The sequence below is a fragment of the Vollenhovia emeryi genome, unplaced genomic scaffold (assembly GCF_000949405.1).
Source record: "Vollenhovia emeryi isolate VEMERY1.0 unplaced genomic scaffold, V.emery_V1.0 DF939122.1, whole genome shotgun sequence".
NCBI classification, from domain to species: domain Eukaryota; kingdom Metazoa; phylum Arthropoda; class Insecta; order Hymenoptera; family Formicidae; genus Vollenhovia; species Vollenhovia emeryi.
In genome coordinates this window covers 2,323,387-2,333,372 of record NW_011967244.1, presented here as the reverse complement: position 1 = coordinate 2,333,372, position 9,986 = coordinate 2,323,387, and the positions used below count along the sequence as shown (strand labels likewise).

General features: G+C 42.4%; 1 protein-coding gene across 1 annotated transcript in view; it reads right to left on the bottom strand.

Annotated features, from left to right (window-relative positions):
• LOC105569950 (tyrosine-protein kinase Drl) overlaps positions 1-9,693 on the bottom strand; it is a 74,847-nt gene extending 65,154 nt beyond the window's left edge. Inside the window, exon 1 of the mRNA XM_012026825.1 lies at positions 8,930-9,693. Within this exon, the coding sequence (XP_011882215.1) occupies positions 8,930-9,056 (127 nt within the window). The 5' untranslated portion in view covers positions 9,057-9,693. The remainder of the gene's footprint in view (positions 1-8,929) is intronic.
• Positions 9,694-9,986: the final 293 nt, after the last annotated feature.

Genomic DNA, 9,986 nt, shown 5'->3' with positions numbered 1-9,986 from the left:
TAAAAAATGTTCGGGAATCACGAGCAATTTCCATTGGTCGCGGCGGAACGGCTATATCGCACCTGCAGCAAGATTTCATACGATGATAGGTTTCGACAGGTACTGCAGGTACACGCAATACACGTAACCGCAGAAAGCGGTGACGGCAGACGACCGTCCCGGCGATTTTCTGCGCATTTTCATTCGCGCTTCCATGAAAAGGCTCTCGCACTGTGCATTTTCCTACCCCCCCCCCCCCCTCGCTTTTACTTCTCGCCACCGTCGCTTTGGTTTCTCGTCCTCCCCTCGCGCTCTCTAACGTCGCGAATGCGCGCGTACAGCGAATCCGACGATCGGAATAATTTCGCGAAATTATTGAGACGCGAGTCGTCGATATTCCGAGCCGCGGGATGATTCGAGAAAAAGAGATGACTTGGAAAACGCGTGTACAGGCGACACGGCGGCTACGTGCATATTCCGGGGCGCTTTGCCTCGCAAATTTGTTCCTGTCGAAATGCTCGTGTACCACGTCATCCGATTAAATGAAGGAATTAAATGACGCCAAATTTATGGTATGGACGGTGCATGACAGCGATATACAGCGTCACGCTTTTTGTTACATTATCGATCCCATCAATCGACGTGTACACGTCCGATTTGTACGTATAACGATGTCAACGCTTAACGTCACACACCGACACGCGTGTGTACATATAGAGCGTAAAAGCGTGTTCTTTATTTTTCGAATTGCATCCTTGTTTTAGGTGCATCCATCGTGCCGCGCGCGGGCACCACGATGGAAATATTTAAAAATACTCTAACGCGCTTTGAAAAAGCAAATACAATGTACACCATACGCATATATCGTACACGCGCGTGCGATGTAGAAGAGCATTAAAAAGTATTCCGCGCTATATAAGTAAATTGTAATGTACGATAAACAAGGAAATAAAAATATTTGAATACACCAGTTTGGAGAGCGTCGATAAAAGATCAAAGTTGAAAATATTCAAAAATATTCAAAAACGATGGACCATAATTAAATAGTACATGTCGCGCTAGTAAAAGCACGGTATATACGGCTTTTTTTTATCAGATGCGTTTTCACCGGCTTGAAATAACATTTCATCGCCCGCGTTACGTGTGCGGGGCTCGAATACACATAACGAGTTTAATGTTTGCCAATTAATACGAACGGATTTGACCCTAGCTGCATGTACAAATATGTTTAACCATGTATGCGCGGATATCGACGTATAGGCGAAGCGGTACTAATGTGCAAGTGCCAGGGTGAATACACGTAGCCAACACCTCTATACGCTATACTATTTGCGCTGTCCCTACGAATATCCTATGAGACCACTTCGTACGTGATGCGTGCACGATGCATTTGACACGTACCATACGTCACGTACGAAACGATGAGTTCTCGAATCAATAGAAATCTTTCAAGCATGCGACGAAAAAAAAAAAGATTAATAGTTGCGGCGCAGACGCGTCGGTGGAGAACAGAAATGCGGCGGGCGAAAAAGCAATCACTTACGTAATACGCGAAGAAAAATGTCAAAGTTCAACAAATTGCAATATTTTCAAAGTGGATTTATACTTTGAACATTTTACTAGGAATTACGTTCTCGCCGCGTTTCGTTCTTCCAACGTTTAAATATCTCGAAAATATCTATATTTTTAATATAAAATCACTCTGCAATTAACTGACGATTAAATCTACCTATTTTCACATTTGCACGGAACACGTTCCCATATCGTATATTCTTTCACTTTTAGTTATTCTATCCATCAACTTACTCTAGAAAATCAAAAAGTAAAGTACATATAGAATGTAAGGTGTATATAATCACCTGAAAAAAAATTACCTTTTTAAAAAAGGAAACAACAGACGCCAAATATAAGCGTGCGATCCGAATAAGAACTGTACGATTTCATTAGTTGGAAATATTTTGTTACCAAACCACATTTCTACCTTGTCTACAAAAGTAATGATTTCTCTGCAAAATTATCTTCTCTACAAAAGTATGTTATTTACAAAAAGTATATATACAATGTAAGGTGTATACATAACTGTAAGGTGTATATAATGTATAAAACGTAAAATGCAATATGCCTTGGCTATACATCAATGGCGCGTCGGAAGATAAATTTTCGTCGGTGTATCTTCGCGCGTTTGCGTAAATCACACGTGTCTGCCGATGTACGAGCGAGACGCGTGTAAATATGTACGAAATCGTGGATATGGAGAAGCGTGCATATCGCGGACGTCGGCGTTTGTACGGTCATATCAATTTCCTGTGTAAGCCGGCGCGGCGGACCGGCCTGCGCGGCGGTTGGCGCGATCGTGAATCGGATTGCAAATCAGCTGCATACTTGGCCAGCCGACAAATTAACTGTGATATATACGTGGCATTTACACCCGACGTCAAATGGACCACGCGTAGAAGGCTCGCTAATGTTCATTTCTCGAAGAACAATTGCATTCCCGAAAAATCTGCTAACTTGACTCAAGAATCAAGAGCATGTGAGACCTCTTCAAATAAAGCACTGGCTCCACAATGTTGCAACTGTACGTGAATTCTATGCTCATATTTCGTGTGCACAAAATAGCGAAGGTATTTATAGAAAAATTAATTATGGCAAAATGTACCCCTAGGATGTAGCGAAATTTGCAATTACATCTAATATTTCTTCTTTTTAATAACGATTTCTCTCATTACTTCTTGAATCGTTTTGTTATATTATAAAAATTATAAAAATGATACTTTGACTACAATATTTCTTTCGAGAGTTAAAGCAATACGTAATTTTCGTTTGCTTTTCTCTGAAAATTGAAACACATCGATTGCTATCCTTTGCGTTAAGTTCTCAGTAATTAAGAAAAGAAAGGAAATCTCACCGTAGAGACGCGCCACATCCGTCCTCATTGCCGGCGTGCTTATCAGCTCAAACCCTTTTCCAATTTGTCGCGCTTGCGAAAGACGGAAACGCGACGGCGTAAACGCCGTCAATTACAGGAAAGACGTATTAATTAATCTATTATCGCTGGATCAAGGGCTTTGCGGTAAACGCGCGTCTAAAGAGACACGGTTTGTTCCTACGGCGAGCGCACACGGCGATCGTACGGGCTGTACGTTCAATCGCGAATCGCGCGAGTATGCGTGAATACGAGCGCACGGTACGTTTGCTCGCGCGGCTATAAACCATGGGCGGTTTACGTTATCGTATGGTCGGATCTACCCGTCGGCAAACTACAGCAATTTAGGCTAACGCTGCTCCTCCACCTTGCCACCAGCCAGCGCCCGCTCGGGGAAATTGATACGGTCGGGCACTGCGTTCGCGTGTGCCCGACATTACGTGTAAATATTTAAAAAAACGGAGATTTTCGAGAAAGAGAAAGATTTTCGTCCATGTCTCGTAGCGTAACGATAGTCAACACGGAGACACGCTATTCGAACCGATGCAAGGTAGTGCTTTCCTATTTCCTAAGCCAAAGCCCTAAATATTGTTTCCAAAGGTCCCTGATTTTCTTGAAATAAAAGACGGAATGTGTCGTTATTAGTATTTTTCGTTTCATCAACGACGTCATAATTTTCTAAACTATAGGATCATTGTGTAATATTTTATATTAAATAAATAATGTTAAAAAAGGATTATCACGTCGAACAACGTGCATCTAATCAAAGAAATTAATAATGGATTGTGACCCGTAACTAGATAAACCCGGATGAGGGAGACCAGAAGCGAAAGAAACTGTTCTAGAGTACCTAAAAGCAATTTGTTCAACGGGTGGGAAAATTGGCTACCTTAATTCCGTCAAGTTTAAATCGTCGAAATTGCATAAAGAAATTAGATTGCTTATAAGTGGAATATATCCGTTTCTCGTGTTACTGCACGTGGGTGATTTGTTTTATATCCTCGTGTCAGAAATGCAGCTGATAGAATTTTTCAGTAATATATTTTTAAGTATAGAAGACCAATTCTTCTAAGTTGATTAAAAATCAAATATATGAAACTGCACTAACATGTACTGGTATATATAATTGATAAATTAAATGAAAATATAATTGATAAAACATAATTAATAAATAACATAGTAAATTGGAGCATAAACACGCAAAAATGATGAACGTTAAAAAAATTCTCCACGATATGCAAGGTATTTCGTGAATGTACGCGATAATCTTTTCGTGTAATACTTTTTTTTTTAATGGGTGTTCTTGCGGAATAATCGATTTTCTCGTGTCGTTTCCAGCGACGCGGCTCGAGCCTGGGGAATCGACAAGGGTCGTTTCACGAGCTAGTCCGATAGTCGACGGCAATGAACACGTTGTCGGTTGTTTGTCGGAGCGTTTCGTGGTCCAGACAGGACAAACATACGGAGACGATTGCAACGAGAGTGCATAGTGTGTGTGTCCGAGGGTAAATTAAAAATCAATTCTAGGACGGGGACAATTCCAAAGTTCCTGCTTATTGCGCGCAGCGTGTGATTCCCGAAATTTGTATACGCAAGGTAAAAACAACGCGTGCGAACGTCCGCGCCACGGTCCAATTAATATTTCGATCGCGCTGAATTTAAAAGTGAAATGGCCTACACTTTTCGTAAATTCGGGGCATCTCTTACTATCAATCATATTCTGCGTTGTCTCTCGACTTGAACTTGTCATTCAGTTAATTTTTCTTGTCATACAAATAAACGCAAATTAGACTCGTGCCTTCAGACATTACCGCCAGATAACTTTGTCGAGGAGGAAAACTCGATACTCTACACCGTTGAAGCCGTGAGATCAGTTGACTAGCGCGCGAAGCAATTTCGGTAGTAAATCCAGGTTGCCGAGAGACAACTCCATTCGAGGAATAAGGATATTACTTCAAAGCGCAAGCTCATCCCGCGCCTTTCATCACACGGTGAGAAATCCCCTGCCCAATCAGAGCAAACCCCGTGTAAACGTTCCGAACTCGACGGCGGAAGTAAATGCTGAATCCGCACGGAGGTGTCAGGTAATAGTCGACTCGTATCTTCGTCCTCGCAGGGCGTGGAAAAGGGAGGGCGTGTACGCGGGGGTGGCAGTGAGTATTTTCTCTCCTTCGCTCCCCGTCCCTCCATTTCCACGTAACACACCGCCCTTCAACCGCCTTTCTCGTGCACACACGCTGCCTTTCTTTCTCTCTATCTCTGTCAGACTTTTCTCTTTCTATCCTTATTCCCCGCGTTCCTTTTTTTCTGTCTCTTTCTTTTTTTTTGGTGCTTGCAGAGAGGAGATGCCTTTCCAACGGAACGAAGTTTTCCGGGGAAGTAAAGTCATTTCGCTCGTGCAATCTAAGTTAAGTGACTTTCGAGAGCCCCGGCGACGAAACTTGCCCCACCGCTTACCTCCTCTCAGGAGCAACCCTTTCACTTTCCCATCGTCCTCCCGCTCCTACGTCCCCAACGACAGAATCCGAAATGTGACGAAGATTACCCTGTATCTAGAGATCTGCGGCCGCTTGGGGCACTTGAAAAATAGACTCGCTTAAGGAATAGAGCCACCGACCTAGCCTTTTGCTAAATTTGCGTCATGCTCCATGTTGTATAAATTATAAGATGAAAAACAATTAACCTTAACCAACCGCCAACGAAATGTTTCGTTTTTATTTCAACGAATTACATAAGTTAGTAATGTTGCGTAGAATAAAAGATATTTTATTTTAAATAAAATTAAACGATACGTGTATAATTAAAGAATACTTCCCCGTAGCTCTTAAAAGATAAAAGGGAGAAATGATAATGTCGTACAAATTTTTCTGAAAGGCGTCATCTTACGTATTAAAAAATGTGTTATTAAAATTAATAGAAAACATCTTATATCATTCTCATCGAAACTTCATATAAATTGATAAACTCAACTGCTCGTTACTTATCTCTAATCTTAGCGACTACTATCGTTCCTCTCTTCCGCAGCGCCTATTCTTTTATCTTCGTTCGTCTTCATTTATCTCAGGTATGTGCTTACACTCGAGTAATTCCGGCGAAAAACCCTTAGAGAACGGGCAGGTTTTTCCATGACTCTTTATGAGTTTTATTTATAGCTTTTATAGTATATGTGCGTAAAGTGTTATACTACGAAAAAGAAGCCATCACCGTGGAGGCTAAAAATAGGCTTCTCGTTCTCCAAAGGTTAGCATTTCGATGGGCCGAAGTTATCAGAAGCCGAACTAATCTTTTATATGCGTTGCCGCACTTCGATATTGTATCACCACCCGTGCTCTTATTTCTAGCGAATAAATGCGCAATTTTTCATCAACAAATAGACCGCGCCAGTTACCGACAAATTTCAAAAAAATCTATAAACTTCGCCGACCCGCGCTCTCAGGTCGCTCGCGAACTCGCCCCCTGCGTGTATCTCTTTTCCTCCATTTTTTTTCGCACACTCGCCGATGTGCCATATTTCGCGATTAACGTGAAATGTGCGAAAGTGCCGTAGCGCAATCTATACAGCACACGCATCCGGCGGAACGTGTCGGATCGCTCTGCCATTCGGAGTGTCGCGACCGCCGGGATTGCCTCGATTTTCGAAGAGTCACGAGCCGCCGGCCGCTCGTAAATACGGCGATTCCACTCTTTTTTTTCCCTCCGACCCTACACCAACGCGCCCCAGCCGACCATTGTCCTCGTCGCGTCTCCGCGTCCGACCCAATCGACCGACGTCGACTGGAGAACGTCTGGTTGGTCCACGGTGATGCGGTACCACCGCGCGCACGTATATGAATCACGGGGCCGTAAAATGATATCGAACGGAACGGAAACTTTCTAGGTGCATATGTGCACCGCGGGCACGGATTCGAGGTCCGATATATGGCGGGTGACCATTAAAACGAGTGGCTCATGCCGCAAATTGCTGAAATGACACCCCGCACGCTCGCCATAAGCGGTCCCGGCGCTAATTCGCTCTTTCACCGGCCGTTCCGCGATCTCGCCGCCGCTCGCGATACCACAAAGTGTGTAACCAACCCCCGACACCGCGCGCGGCCACAAGTTTTTCCGCCCGCGTTCGTTAAAATCGCGTCCCGGCGGGTCTCGCGAAAGAACTTGCCCCTCGCGACGCGTTACAATTGCGTTAATTGCACACTGAGAATGTAGGACGCTGCGAATGCTAAAGAGGCAGAGTTAGGTAAGGCACAAGAGATAACGCAATCACAAATGGCAATTACAAACGTAAAAGCGGAAAGAGAATATTCTATGCTAATTTGCATTGTTATGCTTATGTTACGCACACATGTACCTTTGTTCCGAGATAAACACGAATATTTTTTAATAGTCCCTATTTATTTTAATTAATTAATAGCGAATTTGGTTGCTTGCACTAGTGCGCACTGAGTGCACCCTAAGACTTGTTTACAGACAATTCTTATATTTAAGGATCGTCTCAAATATCTCTTGAAATATTTCGTAGTTAGTAAAATGATCTGTTTTTTTGGCTAAATACTCTTTGAATATGTATTTAAGATAAAATTAAATTTAAAAATTGACTATAAACAGGCCTTAGTGTGCACTCAGTGCGCACTAGTGCAGGCAAACGAATTCGCTATAAGATTCTAATTCAAATGAGAAATTATCAATTTTTGTATTAGAAAAATGTAAAGTTAGTATTCTATAGGTTTTCATATTTAACTGATAAAATTTGTTCCGAGATCATCAGAAACTTTAGAATTTTTTTTCTTGTAAATCAAGATTGTACTTGCGAGTATATTAAAATTCTAAGAACGAGATGCTAATTACGCAGAGATCTAGGTGTATATTCTTAACGTGTCGCGCGTTTGTTAATTTTGAGAAATATCAAATTTTTTATCGTCATACTAAAATTAATCCTCTTACACAACCCTCCCACTATGTCACTATTCGTTTCACTTTTTTTTTATTTATGTTATATGTTTGAAGTGATTTTTATCGTTGGTTGCGACTTCACGCACAAGCACCAGCGCGACAACACGGTAATCGTCCGGTTTCGCAGATTCTCTCTGTCAACCTTTTTTCGCGCGTTCGCCGGCTTTCGTTTACTTTCAGAAAATACCGCGCCCGACGCGCAATTGTAATGGGACTTGTTAACGAGCCGCGGGAGAGGAAATTTTCATGTTTACCACCACGCGGAAATGTACGTGAGAGTTTAGATTGAATGGAAAAAGTAATGCGGGGCAGGACGGGACGGGCATTTTAACACTTTTGCAACTAACGCTCGCGTCAAGGTAGAATGACACGGTGTCACGAGAAAAAAATTGCTCGCAAGAAGAGAATAGATTGTTCTATTAATAAATCAGGTATAATTAAAGCCGCTCCATAATCCATGTCGGAAAAATACGAATCGGTTTGTGTTAATGAATTTGCTCGTAATAAATTTTAAATAATTTCCATTTGAAATGCACGAACTAGAGTAACAACGATTGCCTTTATCAAAGTCATTTTTATTAATTCATTAATTGAATTAATGAATTCATTAATTCATTAATTGAATCTTATTAAAAAGTAAAAAGCTTCAACGAATTTTTCGTCAAATAGGGTATTCAAACAAAAGTGTTTGATATAATACAAAAAATTTTAATTATATTTAAAATTTTTTATCACAATCCAATCTCATTATTTAAAGATTAAACAACCTGCTAAACCTATGTTCGTTCAAATAAAAAATTTGTGTATTTGAAGTATTTCACGAACGCAGCTAAAGGCACCCCAGTATGAATCAAATACGCATACGAATCCCAATTAATTTGTATGCAGACATTTTTTGTCGCATGTATTCTTTCAGCCACACTTTTTCGTTTTTACATTAACTCGATACAAATTTGACTAATTTTACACAGATTTGTAGAATAAAATAAAATCCTTCTTAACTCTCGTCCTGATGATTATTTATCTTAGCTTCCTCTACTTGCTTTTCGCATATGTTCAACATCAAGTCCTACATACCTAAAAGCTTCATGACCTGAGAATGGCTGATGAATATATTAAAATAGCCATCGCTGCAGCCGATCAAGAGAAGGAGGACGAAAATCTTGCGCCGCAGGAGATCGCAAGGACCACCACACCACCGCATTGTCTTACATGCTCCGTACGCGTACCACGCACCCGCCTAGTCAGTTAATTAGTTTCAACTTCAACGCGTCGCCAAGAATCGCAGGAAAATTTGCTCGTTCGCTTTGGCACCGACTGCTCGCACGTGGTTCCACCCACGGACCCGGCCTGCCATTTCCCGCGCCAATCTTCGAGATTGTATAAGTCTCTCGATTTACTGAATCCGCAAAGATTCAACGCACTTCGTAATTATCGTAAGAAATCATTCTAGAAAAAAATTTCGTCCATCCACACGATACATGATACGTAGAGAAATGTCAGTTTTAACGACTGTCAGCGTATCTTGTTCGCGCGTATGCTGTCATAGATCGTTCATGATCGAGCGCGCGTCCTCGAACGACGGGACGATCACATGGCACTGTGGTGCGCGGTGGCGAGATTAGGGTGGCGTCCTGGCGCAAGGGAGGAGACGACGTCGCCGTCGACGACGCCGGTGCTCGACTGAATGCCGAGCGACTGAACGTCCGTCGTTTTCGACGACGAGTCCGGTCGCGCTTGCGCCTATGAGGCAGTCATCTATATCGCGACGGGACACGTATTATGCACGTACGTGTGACGGATTGCTAGAAAAACAGTGCGTACGTGCGTGCGTACGCACTGGGAATCCCCGATGTAAGGTGTAAGTTATGTCGCCGAGAGTAGATAGCCGGATAAACCTCGCGGAAATGACGGGCCGCGAAAATAAGGGATATGCATTGTCGCGAATTGTGACGAAAAAAAAACTAGCCACCCGCGCGCTCTTTTTTTTTCGACGGTTTGTCCGGTTTTGCGCTGCTGCCAGAATATTGCCTCTGATTGAAAAATCGCGCAAAGATGCGCCCGCCACTCGACGCACATCGAGAGGACGCTCGAACGATCGTTCAACATATCCGTGTGATCGTCGATAACGTTT